Genomic DNA, 19,975 nt, shown 5'->3' with positions numbered 1-19,975 from the left:
AAGTATCACGTTATAACACAAAAAAGGATGAGAGGCAACAAGACACAAGGTAAAGGGGATTGGTAAGTATAAGGTCATAACACAAAGAAGGATGAGAGGCAACAAGACACAAGGTATAGGGGATTGGTAAGTATAAGGTCATAACAAAAGGAAGGATGAGAGGCAACAAGACACAAGGCAAACGGGATTGGTAAGTATAAGGTTATAACACAAGGAAGGATAAGAGGCAACAAGACACAAGATATAGGGAATGGAAAACTATAAGGTTATAACACAAAAAAGGATGAGAGGCAACAAGACACAAGGCAAAGGGGATTGGTAAGTATAAGGTCATAACAAAAGGAAGGATGAGAGGCAACAAGACACAAGGCAAACGGGATTGGTAAGTATAAGGTTATAACACAAAGAAGGATGAGAGGCAACAAGACACAAGGTAAAGGGGATTGGTAAGTATAAGGTTATAACACAAGGAAGGATAAGAGGCAACAAGACACAAGATATAGGGAATGGAAAACTATAAGGTTATAACACAATAAAGGATGAGAGGCAACAAGACAGAAGGCAAAGGGGATTGGTAAGTATAAGGTTACAATACAAAGAAGGATGAGAGGCAACAAGACACAAGGCAAAGGGGATTGGTAAGTATAAGGTCATAACACAAAGAAGGATGAGAGGCAACAAGACACAAGGTAAACGGGATTGGTAAGTATAAGGTTATAACACAAAGAAAGATGAGAGGCAACAAGACACAAGGTAAACGGGATTGGTAAGTATAAGGTCATAACAAAAGGAAGGATGAGAGGCAACAAGACACAAGGTAAAGGGGATTGGTAAGTATAAGGTTATAACACAAGGAAGGATAAGAGGCAACAAGACACAAGATATAGGGAATTGAAAACTATAAGGTTCTAACACAAAAAAGGATGAGAGGCAACAAGACACAAGGTAAAGGGGATTGGTAAGTATAAGGTTATAACAGAAGGAAGGATAAGAGGCAGCAAGACACAAGATATAGGGAATTGAAAACTATAAGGTTCTAACACAAAAAAGGATGAGAGGCAACAAGACACAAGGTAAACGGGATTGGTAAGTATAAGGTTATAACACAAAGAAGGATGAGAGGGAACAAGACACCAGGTATAGGGGATTAAAAACTATAAGGCTATAACACAAAGAAAGATGAGAGGCAAAAAGACAAAAAGTAAAGGGGATTGGTAAGTATAAGGCTATAACCTAAAGAAGGATGAGAGGGAACAAGACACAAGGTATAGGGGATTAGTAAGTATAAGCTTATAACACGAAGGAGGAGGATAGACAACAAGACACATTAGGTATAGGGTATTGGTAAGTATGAAGTTATACATAAATGTATAGGAGGAACACAAAGGAGGATGTATAAGTGTCAAATTTAAATACAAAGGAGAAAGGTATCAAATGTCTATCTCAGACATTGGAAATTTGTCATTTTCAGATCTGGCCCCAGTTGTTCAAAGAGCAGATAACTTTATCCACTGGATAAGTCGCTATCCAGCGGAGCAAAGATACTCCAACCAATGCTTTTGGCAAGTTTTCAACACAATCCCATTCTTAAAGTTGACATTTGCTTCTACTCTATTCACAAATTATAGGCTATCGTGAAAATCTTGAACACATTTTATCTAGCGAACTAACCAGTGGATAAAATTATCCGCCCTTTGAACAACTGGGGCCAGGCCTCTAACATTTGATCATACTTTTTTTAGACCCGGTCTCTACAACTGATATCCCTTTTCATAAAATCAATAATGTTTTCAGACTTTGAGACAAAAAATTTAATTGGTTAAAATCTGTTACCCTGTTTCAGATCAAGTCTGCTGAAAAATCATATGGTTTACTGCCGCACATATATGTGCATCGTTTATTTAGGGGAGTACCCCCTCCAGTCCACAGAACAAAGGGAAGATGAAGAAGGAAGAGAATAACTTAGCAGAACTGAGCAGAGGAATGTTTGAGATCAATGATTAGAAGGAAGAATGAGAAGTGTATTATTATCATGAAGGAGAAATATAGTTTAGAATATCAAGGAGTCCTGTATATTACAAAGAATTGGGACGCATATACACGTACAGCACATATTTTGTAAGTAGTAGATATGGATTACATGTCAAGTTTATTACTGAATGGGGAGTACAATATATACATAAGTGTTCTTTTATTTTCAAGATATTTTACAGAAATGTTTTTCTTTTTCTGTAAAACCTTGCATTAGATACCAACAAATTTAGCTTGCAAAATACCTGTTTGGAGCTTTTGTTTTAATTCATTCAAGGCACCAAACTCAGTAGGTCTTTCATTTTGCAGATAATTGTACCAGTGGAAAGGTCTCAACTGAGCTGGTGGAGGTTCTTGAAGTTTTTCATTTTCTTGGGCGTTTGTGTCCTCTTCAGACATCAGGATTGCAGCAATTAATTTTTTGTCCAGGTTTTCCAGTTTTAAAAGCAAATCTCCTGGAAAAAATAAGGTAAAATTAAAAAGATAAATAAGGAAAATATGGAACAGTTTCCTGTTAGTTGACTGTCACCCAAACATTGGCTGACACAATATTCACAAAAGGAGTTACTGTTAGTAATGATTTTTACCACAAATCTGAATCAGACGGAATGCATTCTGGAACAACGTCCAGTCCTCGCTGAGTTCCTGACTTGGTAACATATCTGCTTTAGGATCTATATCAAGGGAGCAGTCTTTTCGTAAAATAGTGATGCATTCATCCATCCGTCCAGCGTATGCACCAAAGAATTCCTACACATACAGAAAATGAGATCAAACACTCATTAATGGATTGTAGCTTCCCAAAAAAGCTTAACTTTGAGAGCACAGGTAAGTGATTTCATATCAATCAACTATTTTACAACCAGTACTGTCCTTTACTAAATATTTGGGGTGACAAAAATAAATAATATACACCCAGGCAGTGAGCTCATTGCATTGTTCTAGAACAAATTATAGTGATTCAATCAATGGCCAACTTGAAGCAAAATAACATCACACCTCTGACAAGAAAGGGTTTGAACTCGTTGGAAACAACAATTATTATTATACATGTAGCTGCATCTCTGGAAGGTAGAACAAGAGCAACCACCTGAACTCTGCATGAAAGCTCTCAGTTAAATAGTGACACCTTAAGCTAACTGTCTATTTTTCTTGTTAATTTGTTCTCAAGATGAGATGCATTGTCTGACTGATAGTAAAATGATCAAATAAAACTGGGCCCTGAAGTCACAACAATGGTAAGAATTTGGATTTTCCCTTCAACTTTGGCTTTCAGACAAATTCTGACATTTTATTGATTCTCACCTCCAGGACATGACAGAGCCCATGAGCTGCATAACCATCGGTTAATTTGACACAATACTCCACTGCCTGTAGAAGAATAATTACCAGAAGAAGTAGTAATTATAGTTCTGCAAAAGGACATCTGCAGTAATAGCAATGTGACAGTCTATCATTTGTACATTTACAAGTGGCTGGTCTGTAAACTGTTACAACTTTCTTGCATTATAATCATGAGTGAAGAAGTATCAAGTGGTCACGTATAAAATGAGTGAAAAAAAATGGTCACAGAAGGCTACGTTAAGGTAACAACCTCCAAATTTTCTTGAGCGGCCAGCTTCTTCAAATGAAAAATGTTAACCCTGCATGGAAACTCATCAGGTACATCGGTATATTTATTATTATTAAAAACTGAATCATTGTATAATGCAATTCGAGGGATTTGATTGGCTTAGCGGCTATGGTATATGAGCCATTATACCATGGCTGAGAAATAGCGACCATTAAATTGTCTGCTGGTTGTTCTTGCGCAGCGAAATCAGTAAGATCTAGCAATATTTCGTGATTGTTGTTAATAAAACAATTATTCCACTTGCGCTTGTTGGATATGAGATGATTATAGCCAACTCGGCGCTACGCGCCTCGTTGGCTATCTATCATCTCATATCCAACGCGCGCTCGTGGAATAATTGTTAATAACAATTTCCATGAGCATGCATTGGATGTGGGATGATAGATAGCCAATGGCGTACATAAGCGTAGCACCAAGCTGGTTTTGCATACCATGTCCAGTGAGCATGAGTGGAATAATAATAACTTTTAATAAAAACAATCAATTGCAAGATCTTGCTGATGTACCTCAGAAGTGAAACAAATTAAAATATTGAGCAAATTTTCTTGCATTGTCTAAGGAAATTAATGGCAGAAACAAACTTTGAGCAACCAATACACTTTCTGGCTGCCTACATGTATGAAGTACTGGAGTGGACCATCACACTAAGGCAGAAATATTCCTTCTACGCTGAAAGGTAGGTGAGGTACTTGCAGTGCTCTTAGTGATTCATAATGTATTCAGGTAAAATTAATATATAATTTATGAACATTACCCAAAAACAAACTAAATGCAACTTAATTGAAACAACTAGAAGAGATAAAATTGTAGGTAGCAGGGCAAAACGTACCTGCTCCGAAAGATGAAATATTTTCTCTACAGATTCAGCCATGAATCCTGCAGTCTCCATGAAGCCATCTGTATGCTGAAAATGATAAAATTAATAATTAAAATATTCAAAATGTACAAGCTAACCTGTGTTCAGTTTCATACTTTTATGAAAAAGGAAATCAAATCAATGTTGATGTCATGAATCCTAAAAATCAACTGATGTTGAACTGACACATATCTTGTCTTTTGTTGTATCAAACAGTCCTCTTTGCCAGGATGCAGATCAGGACTGATAATAATAATAATAATAATAATAATAAAAATAAGAAGAAGAATAATAATAATAATAATAATAATAATAATAATAATAATAATGTTTGTCCTTCGCAAGCAAAGATGACCAAGACTTCATATCACAGGGGTATGGGGTGTATGCAGAGATGGCTGATCAGGCCGATCTTCGCCCGGAAAAGTCTGTTGCAGTGGGGACAGGGGATGTGCGGGGCTGAGCCAGGCTGGGAGAAGGAGTTCTGTGTGTTTCCTTCTCTGCCACTTCTTCTCTTTGTCCGTGATGCATCTCTCCTCAAAGGTAGCCACGCCAGATTTTACAAGGGAACACGAGGCAGGACAGTCCTCGGCGGACTCTTCCCAGGTGGTATAGGGAATACCGCAATGCTTAAGCGATGCCTTCAGTGTGTCTTTATAGCACAGCTTCAGTCTTCCAAGTGAGCGCTTGCCTGTGGACAGCTCGCCGTAGAGTAGTCTTTTGGGAAGGCGGCAGTCGTACATGAGGTGGACATGGCCAGCCCACCAGAGCTGAGAGTGCATAAGGATGGCGTGAATGCTCTCCATTTTGGCCCACTGGAGCACTTCAGTGTCTGGAACTCTGTCACGCCACATCACATTGATCAAGGTCCTGAAACATCTCATATGGAAGCTGTTGAGCTGCTTGGCATGTCAGCCATAGATTGTCCAAGTCTTGCATGCATAAAGCAGGAATGGTAGAACTACTGCTCTATAGACTTTGAGTTTGGTGTCAAGGTTCAGTCCTCTGCGCTCCCAGACATTGTCCTTTTATAGCCTGCCAAAGGCAGTGCTGGCTCTTGCAATTCTGTGGGACACTTGCTCGTCAATATTGACGGAGTGTGACAGAGTGCCTCCAAGGTATACAAACTTGTCTACCGCAGATAGTATCTGACCGTTGACGGTGATGTGGGGCTCTGTGCAGGGAGCTGCTGGGGCTGGCTGTCATCAGCAAAGAGGAAATCACGGGCTGTGTCTTCATGCACTTTGGTCCTTACTTGCAGCCTCCGAGGATTGAAGAGCTTTCTGTCTGTAGGATACCGAAAGCCGACACCGATGTCACCATCACAGAGGGCATCGGTCAGCATGGCAGAGAACATCATGCTGAATAGAGTGGGCGCCAGCACGCAGCCCTGCTTAACACCATTGGTGACAGGGAATGGCTGGGAGTACTCGCCGTTGTCCAGCACCCTCGCATTCGTGCCATCATGGAACTGCCGTACCATCGTGATGAACTTGGGGGGAGGGGGGCATCCAAAGTTGGCCATGATCTTCCACAGCCCCTCATGGCAGACAATGTCAAACACTTTGGTTAGGTCCATGAAGGTGGTGAATGGTTCGACGTTCTGCTCCTGACACTTCTCTTGTAGTTGCCGAGCTGCGAAAATCATGTCAGCAGTGCTGCGCCCCCTGTGAAAACCACACTGGCTCTCGGGAAGCAGGCTGCGCTCCAGGTGATCGTTGAGGCAATTGAGCAGGATGCGAGCCAGGATCTTCCCGGCAATGGACAGCAAGGAGACGCCACGGTGGTTTACGGGTGGTGGGACCTACCACAGCAGCGGCTGCGGTGTAGACAGCATCACAGATACGCGCCCACTCAGTTTCCACATCAGCGTCTGGGTTTCTGTTGTGAGATTGTAGTTTGATCTAAAGCTCCCCTGCTAGTTCTTGCTTGACGAGGTCACTCTTGAGCTTGGAAACATTCAGCCACTTGGACTGATAGATTGAAACAAAATGACAGGATGGGACAAAAAGTAACAGCAAGAAGCAGGATTGGAAGACCAAGAATTAAATCCTTTACTTCGCACAAGGACCCTCTTTGCCTATGGCCAAGCCCACTCCCCCCCCCCCCCCTCCTCCATGCCACCAGTGTTATGTTGCGTGTAAGTTTCCCATAGAAAATGATGTTGACACCCATTGACACACCTGGATTGAAAGAAACAATTTGCCTCAAGCACTGTCCTTTTTACAGTGTATATTTTCCACTGTACCACTGAACGTCCAGTCCTCCACTAAATGCAATTTGGCAACAAAAAAGAATGCTTGGGAAATAGCAACTCTTTGTTTTACTGTGAGAGTGTCTTTAATGGGCAGATTGCAGCTATGCATAAATGGCTTGCACATAAATGGCTATGAGATGTCAACTGCGCATACTATGTAAGCACCTGCAATGACACCAGGTATACAAAAGCTAGAGCTTCAAATGTGTGATTATCAGAGCTTCCAATAAGTGGATTATTCACTGAATTTTAGCTTGTGGCTTATCTGTGGTTACAAGGTTTTTAAACAACCTTTGGAGAAGTAGACATCAGAACTGACTAATTTTTTATGAACATTTGTATTGGAAGTCAAGACCACATACTCAAGCAGCTGTTTGAACTGATGACAGAACACCAGTCCAGCTAGTAGCTCAGGCTTTCAATGACACTGATGGACAACACTGTTATCAAATGAATAAAACATGCCATTTACCAGCCGTGTTGCCTGTAACTGCTCCGTGAGAAAGGTTTGCTGTAGTGTGGGATAATCCAGCAGGTAGGGAACATAAGGTGAGTACACTGCTTCAACCAGCAGTTCAGCTGAAAGTGTGCTACATTTATCTGGAGGATGAAAAAAAATGTTAACTTTAGAAAAGGTAGAGGTATTACAGTTTGAGGATAGCCTCCAGAACCTGAATTTCAAGGTGTCTGTTTAGGGCCAATTGTGGCCATGTTAACCAGTTCAAAGCAATCTAAATGAACCATGGAAAGGGCAATATGAATCAACACCCACCAACATTAAAAACTCAGTACCTTGTTGCTGAGAAACAGCCTTTTCTAAGCTATGAGCAAATCGCAATGTTACCTGAAAAGAAACAATTTTAAGAAATAATTACGGTCTTCTTTCTTAGCGCATACTGCTTACTTTGATGAGGAAAAAAGATGATGTACTGAATGGCAAATAACAAAAAGCTTTCTGGACCACTGACCAAATAAAACCTTCCCAACATGGTAAATTGCCTGAACTCTTAGCCAGTAGATCGTGCAATGAGGCCAGCCACTGTAAAGATGCTAAACAGTATTTGGTTTGTTTCAAAGACAAAACCTTACCTGTTGCCAGTGGATCAAAATACACGAATCACAGCCGACCTTTGCAATAATGGTGCTGCATAATCAGTCGACCTAATTGTCTGAAGGAGACTAGCAGGTTTCAAGCATGTCGAAATGTTGTAATCTACATCTCAAGTGACTACATCATGAGACAAATGATCATAATACACTTTATTATCATTGTATCAACCATGACGAACAACAACCACCTTTTCCTCAACAAAATCTTACCTGCCGTAGTTCAATCAACTTTTCTATGATATTTGGCTCACTCTTGATAAACTCTGTGATGCATGAAGACAGAGAAGGGTCCAGGTGGATTAATGTTTGAGTAATAAGTGTGCATAGCACAGTGCCAGGTTCATTAAACACCTGCCCACACCATGTCACCTGTGAAACAAGCACAGAATTAACCATACAGTCAAACCAGACAACAGAAATTCAAAACATACATCAAGGTTAATCAAATATCAAAGATGACTGTTAAGGTTGCATCATGTAATAAATTGATAAATTATGAGTACAAGTTCTGGCCTATTTCCCCCCTTGAGGTCATGGAAATAAGTCACGTGTTCTAATAGATGAGAACAGGGAAGGTGCTACATTCCATCTTCATATCAACTGTAAGTATATGCTAATTTGCAATTTAATTTGTCACAAAATTTTAATACATAATTGATAAATTTAAGTTATCGATAAAAGAACTGATCTCAAGGTGAATGCTTGTGACAGACATTCCTCTGCATATAATGTTCACTGTCATTTTTAATAATAAAATATGATAATATTACAATTGCCATAAGATTTATTTGCCTTCTATATTCTTCGATATTAGCTTACCTCTGTGTGCCAAGTTGAGAGGATAACATCGTAGAACGTTGATAACCATTCCAGCATTGATTTGTTTGGATCCTCGACTCGAACCTCATTCCAAGTCTTTTGGAGTTTAGTCTATGGATTAACAGTTGAATAAAGATAAAAATTACCAAGTGTTAGTGTTTAGAAACAAAAAAAGAGAGGAGTTTAAACATCAAAGGCACCAAAAACAGGTTCTGAGTATTGAATGTAAAAACTACTGTCTGATGAGCATTTAACTGCCAGTTCCAGTCAATGTACAATGTATGAAGTTCTTTGCAAATGTGAGAAAAGTGAAAAATTTGTGAGTCTCAAATCAATAGGAGCCACAGGGATACTCATGGTGAGTCAAATGTTAAGACACAGTGGGAGGATGGGGGGGGGGAGGTGGGAGGGGGGTGAAGAAGCTCAGCTTATGCAAACATTTGATTTTTGTGAAGGCCTTTTTTTTTTCCAAACATTCTACTCCAGGGTTCAAACTACATACATGTATTGATCAAATACCTGAAGAAGTTACTGGACAGGATAATTATTAATACCAAAACAACTAGTACTTGCCTTGTGGCATCTGATGTAATAGTTCTGAAGTTGGTCCAGTCTTTCGATGTTAGTAAATATTTTAACATATTCTTTGGTGTCATCTACAGGCAAACATAAAACAGGGAAGATGCATAAGAAGGTCTGGTGTGAATTATTAACAATTTGACTTAACATGACCCATATATTAAATTTTTGATGTAAAAATCATTGTAGATTGAATCAACTTAGCTCTTTACTAATTGGACCACATCCTCAAATAAAAGGGTCATTATTTTACTAAATATGCATGGATATTAAATATTAAAAAATAACAAAGAGAGGAGTCTAGATAGAGCATTACTGTATGCATAATTATGCCAAGCCTCTCTTATCCAATCTAAGTCTGAGTTATGCAATGAAACATTTGATTTTCCAAATTATCATTCAGGGACAAGCTGATATCAGATTGCAATTCAGACAAATCTATAGCCAGTTCATGTTCAACAACCACAGACTGATCTTTTGTCACTCTTTTGTTCCAGGTAGCATGAAAGTCCAAACAAACTAGATACATTTGAATTATGAAATGAATGAAAAGGTCATGGCTATATTTAAAAGCAGGGGGGCTTACCAAGTGAGTGATTGTTAAAAGCAGCCACAATCTTCGGACTCAGAAGAGCCTCCAGCCTGTTCTTCAGACCCTCTAGGAGTCTGCGCCTCTGTGCATAATCAGGGACATCTTGTAACACACTCTAAAGGTACAATGTAAAGAGAATTAGAATTATACCAATATATGTGTATTACATACATTGTAATTACACCTGTAGATTAAGCTTCAGGTCTGGTGTCTGAAAGGTGGCAAGGGGCTGGATGCAATTCAGGTGCAACAGGGAGGTTAATCCATGGGTTTCAACTAAGCTGGCTTTTGTTGTATAGTACCTGTAATTGTATTAATCTTCAGTTGTGACATAGCAGCACATCTTGTTTTCTTCACCTGACCAACTGTGCCATATAAGCCTCTGGCTTCAGCATCTCATTGTGTATTAAAGTTAGTTAAAGTTAGAAGTTAGAGACCACCCCTAGAAGATGCCACCACCCAGCAATGTCATATTGAAAGGAATTCAGTGAAAACCGCTTACCTGATACCCAACAACCAACGGGTGGGGGCCAAATTCGACAAGTTTTCAAAACACTTTTAGTGACCTACTGTATAAAGATCAGACTCCAACAAGAATGTAACATAAGTCATGGACATGCAGCTAAGCCCCCAATGTCGTGAACCCCATAGTTCCCAGGACCCATGCGCCAAGAGAAAAACCTACTGACTGCATTGGCTTCAGGTTAAGTTTTCCTAAATTTTTAACTAGCCACATTAAATTGCTTTAATACGATTGTGCTCAGACTTGGGCAGACTTAGCATTATACTTACTAAACTCCTGTGCATTCCTTCGAGCTTTGCGGCTATCTGAAATAAACAATATTACAGTGCAATAATCAGTTTACATTTACATGTATAATTTGTACATTACTGGAAGTTAAATTGTGGATCTTGGGAAGTGGTCTGGGGTCAATGGGTGCCCCTTTTTGCCAAAGAAAGTGGAGTTTAAAATTACTCTAAAGGCACTTTCCATTTGTCAGATCTGGCCAGTTGAAGTTTCAAATTGCTTGGCACATTAGTAGGTCATTTTCTACAAGTAAGTTTATATATTATTAATAATACTTACAGCCTTGACGTCTCCTGACTCAAATACTTTATCCACATCAGATGATAGCACTGTCCAGTTATCTGCTTCCTGTAAAATAATGTTCCATCATTAAAATTATTTTATCAATGGAGTGATCACTGTATGACTGTATAAAGCAGATTTATTACAGTCAACCAGTACCTGCAGAGCCCTTGAAGCATCCTGCATCCTTGATTTCACTCTATCCAGCTCCATCAACATCTTCATTGACTGTGCTGTATTTTCTTCAACCTGGGAATATTTTACAGAGTTATTAAGTTGTATTAAATATTAACTGATGTTTTTCAAACATGAAAAAATATCACTTTTACCACTCTAATGTCCTCCTTCACTAAAGTCATTTGTTCTTTCAAAAGAGAAGCATCATGGCGTATGTTCTCTATCTCCCGCAGAACTCTGGAAAAGTACAGTAATCATAGAGTTAAGATGTAATATTAATATCAAACACCCAGAAGACAGTTGAAATATGACACGTAGTGGAGTATTTTTGATGAACTTCAAGGTTTTTTATATAATTTGTGATGATTAACACTGAGACTAGTGTTTGATATAACTTCTCAAACAAACTGATTTTGAAGGGGAAATTAAGGATGCAAAACGAGGAGTTTTTTATCAGATATCCAAACACGTCACGGTGCATGAATTCCTTTGTCTTTGGCTTTTGGATCATTAATGAGTTTGAGAAGTACATTGCAAAACCAGCCAGTTTTTGTGTGGATATCCAGAACTTTACAAAGTGCCCTTAATTATTAATTCCTCCTAGAGAAATACCCCTGGATTGTTTATTGTGCTTCAATTAGTAAGATTTGAGTTCCAGTTATCTGTAACAGATGGAAATCTTTTTAGTACTAGTTGCAACTTTACTTCTGCTTATTTCTAGATTGTCTATAAGTATATCATTGGTTAAATCACCATTCCAGTCTAAATACTTCCGCTCAGCTAGCTATACAGCCAACTAACTCAAGATCTAAGATGCACACCCCACTAAAGTAAGCACCTCTCCAAAATGGACACCTTAAGTTGGTCCCTACTATATGCAACTGAATTCTCTTAAAGCCAGACACATCTCTAAAATGTATAATTGACTGAAAGTGTTCAATAACCACAGACAATACTTATAATAATTTATTATTATAAGTCAACAGTGTACCTTGGAATGTTATTCACTGATTGTGTACTGGTTTCCTCCAAAGAATTATTGACTTCCTAAAAAATAATATCAACATTATTTAACATTAATATCAACACAGAGAAAATCAGTGCTGGTCAAGAGCACTTTCCATTTAGCCAAAATTTTTGGTTCAAAATTTTGGAATCCTTCTATGTCAAATGAAAAGGCTTTTTACAAGTTACTTGGCCAAGACCTCCAAGAACTAAAGCCCAAACCACAGCTAGTTAACTAACAATGTGTAGTTTATCGTTTTCAATGTAACCTGTGCGATACAGGTAGCTATGTTGGTTATACTCGTGGTCATCTACATGCGCGCGTTGTTGGCCACAACAGCACTTCATCCTCTGTGCGGAAAGATTATGATCACGATCACGCGAGCGCAGTCCCTGAAGACCTCCTTAGCTGTTTCAAAGTACTGAAAAAATGCAGGAACAAATTTGATTGTTTAATTCACGAAATGCTGTACATCAAACAATTAAGACCACGCTTGAATGTACGAACAGATTCGATCCGCGCCAAAGTATTTATTTAAATTACTCAATTATGTTAATCTAAGATCTAACTATATTGAACTCGCTTATATTATTCATTCCTTGAGAATGGCGTCATGACGTCGCTGAAACGTCGGAACCTTGTATCGTTAGTTTTTACTTGCCTGTGTATTTCGAAAGCACTATTAATTAGAACAAAACTGGAAAGTAAATTTTCTGCAAATGGAACAGAAATGTACAGTTCCAGAAAAAAATCCATACCCACCCCATGGAAGGTCATTGGAACTTCCTAGGGGGAGGGGGGTCTTAGAAGTCAAAATTTTAGAAGCAAAGTATAAAGCTAAACTGGAATTTCCTGAGGGGGGAGGGGTGCAAAACAAAAAACCTTCCGTGCCGGAAGTATGGATATATTCTGGAACTGCACAATTTCCATTCCAATCAGTTGGAATGGAAAAAGTGGACTACCATTTTGTCCACTTGATCAGGAAAATTTTTGTCTGATTCAAGCAAGGAGCCTTTCCAGTGCCAGGTGTATGTTATAAATAAAATGCATGCAAAAAATCAACAGTTGCATTAGCTTTATATCTGGTGTGAAATAATATTTTTGATTGGAAAGGGCTTTTTTAGGGTGAGAGGGAATTGAAAGCAAAATTACAAGTTGGAACGTCTATGTTTTCTTCCCAACCTGGATAAATAGCTGTAGCTTCATGACCAAGTTTGATGCATGAGCCTGAAAAGGTAGAAAATAAACAAATAAAATTAATATTAGTTTTTACATATGTAATTTATTACACAGTGAGCTGAGACTAATTCATCCTCATTGAAGTAAATTTTCCTTCAGGCAGTTCGGTCTGTTGTAATATAAATAGGCCTTATCACGGTTTTCGACGCCATTTTGGCAGATAGGCAAACACGTCTGAAATAACAGTGTTTGTATGGGAATCCGATGTAAAATAATTTTCATAAAACATCGCTTCTGAAAACTTCATGAATTGGAAAATTTTGGAACTAGGGAAGGGATTTTAAGAAAAAAAATTGGAGGGATCTAGCTGTGCCAGAAAGCGTCCAGTCGTGTTTTGAACTTTACATACATTTCCCTGTATTTTTTCCCGCGAACTATTTTTAGTAGCAGTTCACGGCTGGTTCGCTATAACAGACAAATGTATGGAAAGTTCAAAACACGACTGGGCGCTTTCACCCCTCAATTTTTTTTACCGTGATAAGGCCTATTGAACGTAAGCTAAGGGTTCATTATTTCCGTTATGTTCATTTTTGAAAACAAGTGAATTAACTCTCATTTTTTGTCACCTTTAAGACTTAGATAAACTTACTAACAGTATCACCGATAAGCTTCAGATTAACACGATATTTTTTGGCGTTTTCCCTGTGTAATACTGATGTATCGTCAATTAAATCGGTGTATTTATCTCCCCACTGTACTCTCTATAAACGCATGAACACGTTGCAATTTGTCAGTTTCTGATAAGACTTACGTCAATAGGAGTTCGATCGTCGCGGATTCTCAGCGCTGAATTAACCCACTCTTTCACATCAAAGTTATCATCGGAGAACTTAGAGAAATCCATGTCGATTTCATGAAAAATAAAATTAAAAAACAAAACAAATTACCGCCAACTCACAACTCATTTGCCGCCATTTTGAATTGTGAAAATACACCGCTGGTCACTAGTAACGAGGGGGCTTGTACAGTGGAACCCAGTCCTAACCCTTCAGCCGTTTTCAAAATGGCGGTCAATTTTATCCTTCACGTGTAAGGTTTATTTTATTGTACGTAGCTGTAAAAGATGTCTGTTGATGCACGACTGCCCAAGAAAAGAAAGAAGATAGCAGTTTTGGCTGGAATTGAACCGAAGCACATCGTGTCTCCAGGCGATGTTATCACAGAAGACACAGGATACATGAGGTTGGTAACAAGATTCAATTCAACTCGTCATGAAAATTCAAATGAAAACTAGAATAGCCTATTTCGGATCCTCTTTAGACTTTTAGGTAGCTATATTTTATCCCAAGATGTTCCTATCAATAATTTTTGTATATATAACGTTGCAGAGGCCATGGTACTTACGTTGATGGTGATAAATTGATAGCATCAGTTGCTGGAGTTGTTGAGAGAGTGAACAAGCTGATCTGTGTACGGCCATTCAAGACAAGGTAATGGACTTATGATGTTTTCAAACATATCAGCTTAAGTAAATGTCCTATCCTTCAATGAGTCCCCCATAGCTCATGCATGGCTTGACTCCAGATGGAGACTTAAAATGTGTTTTTGCAGCGAGCAAGGAGAGGTTAAAGTGACCTGGTGAGAGAGCAGCAAATGTGTTATTGGTGTGTCCATGTGGCATTGATGAACACACCCATAACAGCCTTGCTGCTTTGTGAGTAAAATGAACCTATATGAACTTAAATCACCCATAACACGAAGGCTCCATCAAGCATACTCAGCAGTAACAGGTATTTCATGTTACGGCCCTTAATGATAGTTCCAGATGACAAACTACATGTATTTTCAGTGAGATCTTCCATGTACCATTTTGAGGGATACTCCTCAGTTATTTCCAGTGCATTACTCTCCAAAAATTTTGTGGTACTTGTTATCTTGAGTAAATTAATGTCTGTTTTGGGCTACAGGGAGTATGTACTGTACATACTGTACTATCACTATTTGCCCTTTCATTTCAAGGTACAATGGAGAAGTGGGAGATGTAGTAGTTGGTAGAATAACAGAGGTAAGAAAAAGGCTGATTTTTGTTTCAAAATACAGGGAGGCGGCCCACTAATCTAGGGGTTAGAGGGGCGGACGTGTAATCTGGAGGCCCCAGGTTCAAGTCCCCTCTCTCATCACTAGCTTGGATTTGTTACGGGTTAATCCCCTGTTCAAATCTTCCACCATGCTTTGTAAATAGACAACTGGTAAGCTTCCCTGTCAGTTGGGATTTTTAAGGAGTTTATAAACTCACTTTGTTGAAACTATATTGTATTTGTTTGATTACTCAGCCCCACAAGCTACTAGCTTTGCTTTTAGTTACTTAATACTTAGTACTTCACAATATCAACCACTAATATAACTAAAGCATGACATCATTACTGTACCACAAGCCAAAGACATCGATCCAGTCATAGTTAATAAAAGGCAATAGTTATGAAGCCAGTAAACCGTTCACAGTCCCCTATTTTTCCATGGGATTTTCGAGACTTGTACGCTTCGATCAAACTCCCGCCATTTTGGTTTAACGGTAAAGGCAACCTGGGGAGAATGTCTAAACTACCGAGGGGAGTAGGAGTAGGGTCCCTTCCAAAATAAATTGCAGCACTATTCATTATGTGCCATGGCAAGGTTTCATGACCAGTCCTTCTGTTACATGTAACTAATATAAGATCCAATATGATTTACAATGTAGTTAAAAAAGAAATCTTGATACGGTGTAGAACTTGTGTCATTTGTTTGTTACAAGGTTGGGCAGAAGAGATGGAAAGTGGAAACATTTTCAAGGCTGGATTCTGTGTTGCTTCTTTCCTCTGTAAACTTACCTGGTGGAGAGCTGGTAAGAAAATCACCTGAGATCCTCAAGGCTCCATTTTCTGTTTGCATTATTTAATTCTTTTCTTTGCCATTGGAAGAAATTTGGGGTCCCACCATTAAGAGTCGATAATTTTTATCATTATTCTATTTTTTGTCTGCTCTTTTCATCAAAGAAGTTGCAGAAAGATTAACAATTTGGTAATTAATCTATAATGGCACAACAAACAGTAATTTATAAAAAATTGTTGTGCCATGCTGACAAAGGATTCATCTTTTGGAAGTGATCACAGGTGCAGAATGTTTCAGATACAGAGACTGCTAGCCATAAACATGTTGTAGTTGAAGCTAAAGCATGTGTTTATCATCCTAATGCTTGCCTTATGCAGCTGTACATGTATGTACAACACACAACTCACAACCCTTGTTTGTAAATAACTCTGTGGCACGTTAAAGAACCCACTCACTGTTCGCAAAGAGTAGGGGACATAGTTCCCGGTGTTGTGGTCTGGTCTTTGTGTGTATACTCTCATGGTTGGGTGGGTAAATGCTCAGAGATATTAGCTGCATTAAGCTACTCTTAAAAATCTGAGGGTAAATAAAGATGTGATGATGATGATGATGATGTTGGCATTTAGTAGTGTGTGTTGGCATATAGGACACCCAGATACAGCTGTAGATATAAGAATCAACCCTGCAAGCAGGGTAATGCAACTGTATATATAAGGAAATTACTAGAGTACAAACATTTTATGCTTTAACATAGTCAATATTTGCTGTAATTTTTATCAGAGAAGACGATCTGCTGAGGATGAGTTGATGATGCGCCATTTTCTTGCAGAGGGTGACCTGATTAGTGTATCCTTTTGAAATCTGCCTCTGTTAGAAGCTGTGGCCAGCATAGTGGTTAAGTGAGTGGACAGGTTCAACATGTGATGACTGAGCTCTGTTCTGTGCCTAAGTGTAATGCTAACTTGAATCCAACATACAGAAAAAGATGGTTGAGTTGTACATTAACGATCACAAAAACCCCTTTCCCCCCCCCCCCCCCCCCCCCCGTCTAGACAGGGTTAAGATATTTTACAAATGAAATCATTTCTGGTGAGTAAATATTTTCGTTGCTGTGAGTTTTGGTGCACTGAGGAATGAAGAAACATCCACTCTATCGACGTCTTCAAGGAGTTAACTTTCAAGGAGACTTCAGTAACAACAGCTGCTTTTAGACATGCAAATTTTAATTACCTATATAGGGAATTTTAAAATAGGATTAGGGGTGTGAGGATTTTACTTTGTATATAAATTTTTTTCTTATTACTTTGCACGACCCCACAGACTGCAGAGCTTTAATTTTAATCGTGCGGAAATAAAGTCTGTCTGTCTGTCTTCCTTGACTATTACCAGGCAGAGGTACAGTCAGCATACAGTGATGGATCACTCTCCTTACACACACGTAGTCTCAAATATGGAAAGGTGGGAGTGCATGACATGACATTTTTGTTATTTTCTCAGCTATAATATTTTATTGTCCAGTGTTTTTTTTTTTTTAATAATTATTATTGGTATTTGCCATTTGAAATGTTTTGCTGTAGCTCAAGGAAGGCACCCTTGTTCAAGTTCCACCATCGTTGGTGAAGCGGTGCAAAACTCATTTCCTCAACCTCCCCTGTGGAGCCACGGTTATCCTGGGGAATAATGGCTACGTCTGGATCAGTCCTTTGGATGATGAAGAAGCCACACTCACAGATGGCCAGACAGACAGAGTTGTGACCGAAGATAAACCTCCCAAACAGGTTGATATTGACTATTTGACAATTAGATGGCAAGCTCAAGGTTTCTATCGGCTGATAGTTGGCGAGGGGCAAAGCCCCCAGTCAACTATCAAAGGTGATAGAAACCGAGAGCGAGCCATCTTATTGTTTTACCATACTTCAGTGATCGATCCATGAAGCAAAAAAATCTTTTTACTTCATAAACTTTGATATATTTGTGCAATGATGCATGCTAAATCGCGCGCACTCTGACAAACTGCCGTCTATCGATCGATAGACGGCACCTGTGTAGCCAATCAGATTGTGCATCACGCGATAGTCGGTCACTGAGGTATGCTAAAATAGTATGTAAGTGGGTCAAGGGAGCAAGAGATTGGGAATTTAATGGGAGAGAGTAAACTCATAGACCAGAAATTTTTGGTACACAAAGCTTTCTCTCTTTGTGGAGAAGGAAAAGTTGACACCCACTGAAACAATGTATTGATAACTTCAGAAAAAAAAATGAATTGTTTCAGTGGTACATGGCACCCTGTTAACAATAGTAACTCAAACCATTCACCGACCAAAGCAGGATTTTGCTAATCGACAATAAGTATCAACTTTGGCAGACACCTCTTCTTAGTGTACACTCCATCACGATCCCAGCCATATACATTCTTAACCTGCCACATACGAACATCTCTCCTACTGTAAGGGACACTCAGCTGTGGTCTCAGTCACACACCAGCATTGTATTTTATCCACTGCCATGAGGGACCATTAGTATTCTGTCCTATGTGGACACTTGGTCATGCCAAGCACTAACAGTGCATTTTCAACTCCTCATAATTTGGCTTGTTACCCTAAACAGTTATGGTCCCAGCCAACCACAAACACTGCAGTTTCTATTTTAATCTAACCTCCAATAAGAGGACAGCTCTCCTGAACAGACGCTTGCAGGTGTTGAATGTGTTTCAAGGGTGTCCACTTGTGGGAGGTTGGGTTTTAAGCGATGAGTATTTGATGTTATGTGGTGGTGGTTGATTCAAAGTTCAAAATAATGAAGACACTTTTAAATAAGAGAAAGAAACCCTAACTTTACTTTGCAAATTACGTAATAAATTTAAATACATATCTTTTTAGATTCAACAGTCTGATCGTGAGGTAATAGCTCGTCTCCGTAACTGCGTGGTCACACTTACCCATCATGGAGTAATGTTGTTCAACACTTCTCTTCAGTATGCATATGATGCCTCCCTCAGACACTCGGTAAGAAGCTGCTGCTGTCACAGCAATCTTCCACTTTTCACTTACAGTGTATATTAATTCACTCTTTTTTAATTCCATATAATTTATGTTTAGGTAAAGAAATAGCGTACACAACCTGATGCACAAACAAGAGGGGATTTGGGAGAACTAAAAGGTTTATGTTGAATCCCATGATATGCAGCCAAGGCATTTCGCTTTGTGCTAAACTCATTTGAATGCTTGCAATAGGCGAGGGACGTGAGAAAGCGACCATTTTTGTTTTATTATTTACAGTACTTGAGAAACGAACTTTTTGTCTATAATGTGCGACCTATATACAATGTTTTTCCGCGCTTGGCATGTTGTTGTAGTTGTTTGTTTTTTGTCATGTCGTTGTGTTATTTAAGTTTGCTGTCAGACTGGTCAACTAAAAAAATTAATCCATATTACTGTATATTTTTTTGTTTTGTCGTGTTTAGGTGAAGGAATTGCTTAAACCTGAAATCCAAGAAGAAATAGCGGACACTGTTCGCCAGCGTCTTATCCAAGAAACGTAGATCGTTCCTTAGCAAAACTGTGTACAAGCACAATGTGCGTATGATGTATTCTGCAAAACGACGGGTTTTCTTATTGAAGATTCAGTAGTTTTTCGTATGCCAGTCTTTTTTGATGGGAAAAGTTTAAATTGAGCTTGGATGCTGGTGGTAGACAAGTGCTTTATTCGTTTGATGAAGAAAAAGACATGAAATGTGAAGCTGGGCCGTAAATAAATATTCTGTATTGTCTCTGTCAAA

General features: G+C 38.9%; 2 protein-coding genes and 1 long non-coding RNA gene across 3 annotated transcripts in view; 2 read left to right on the top strand and 1 right to left on the bottom strand.

Moving 5' to 3' along the window:
* LOC146479157 (conserved oligomeric Golgi complex subunit 7-like) overlaps positions 1-14,375 on the bottom strand; it is a 27,023-nt gene extending 12,648 nt beyond the window's left edge. The window contains exons 1-17 of the mRNA XM_085111401.1: positions 14,141-14,375; positions 13,333-13,377; positions 12,136-12,191; positions 11,297-11,381; positions 11,127-11,216; positions 10,965-11,033; positions 10,670-10,705; positions 9,872-9,992; positions 9,280-9,362; positions 8,707-8,817; positions 8,098-8,256; positions 7,570-7,621; positions 7,250-7,377; positions 4,494-4,568; positions 3,337-3,402; positions 2,619-2,781; positions 2,277-2,486 (exon numbers count right to left, since the gene is read on the bottom strand). Of these exons, the coding sequence (XP_084967527.1) occupies positions 2,277-2,486; positions 2,619-2,781; positions 3,337-3,402; positions 4,494-4,568; positions 7,250-7,377; positions 7,570-7,621; positions 8,098-8,256; positions 8,707-8,817; positions 9,280-9,362; positions 9,872-9,992; positions 10,670-10,705; positions 10,965-11,033; positions 11,127-11,216; positions 11,297-11,381; positions 12,136-12,191; positions 13,333-13,377; positions 14,141-14,233 (1,642 nt within the window). The 5' untranslated portion in view covers positions 14,234-14,375. The remainder of the gene's footprint in view (positions 1-2,276; positions 2,487-2,618; positions 2,782-3,336; positions 3,403-4,493; positions 4,569-7,249; positions 7,378-7,569; positions 7,622-8,097; positions 8,257-8,706; positions 8,818-9,279; positions 9,363-9,871; positions 9,993-10,669; positions 10,706-10,964; positions 11,034-11,126; positions 11,217-11,296; positions 11,382-12,135; positions 12,192-13,332; positions 13,378-14,140) is intronic.
* LOC146479158 (uncharacterized) lies at positions 2,378-4,482 on the top strand. The gene is made up of 3 exons (XR_014865029.1): positions 2,378-2,500; positions 3,203-3,269; positions 4,224-4,482. It is a non-coding gene; the product is annotated as an uncharacterized LOC146479158 (long non-coding RNA).
* Positions 9,862-19,975, top strand: LOC146479156 (exosome complex component RRP4-like). The gene is made up of 10 exons (XM_085111428.1): positions 9,862-9,998; positions 14,444-14,571; positions 14,718-14,819; positions 15,349-15,394; positions 16,121-16,210; positions 16,978-17,043; positions 17,587-17,655; positions 17,775-17,975; positions 19,077-19,202; positions 19,661-19,975. The coding sequence occupies exons 2-10, from the start codon at positions 14,453-14,455 to the stop codon at positions 19,736-19,738; spliced, it is 897 nt and encodes a 298-aa protein (XP_084967554.1). The 5' UTR covers positions 9,862-9,998; positions 14,444-14,452; the 3' UTR covers positions 19,739-19,975.

This window comes from Pavona decussata, unplaced genomic scaffold (genome assembly GCF_977016875.1).
Source record: "Pavona decussata unplaced genomic scaffold, jaPavDecu1.1 SCAFFOLD_61, whole genome shotgun sequence".
Taxonomy (NCBI): Eukaryota; Metazoa; Cnidaria; class Anthozoa; order Scleractinia; family Agariciidae; genus Pavona; species Pavona decussata.
Note: the sequence above shows the minus strand (reverse complement) of the source record. Positions and strands in the feature narration are given on the sequence as shown.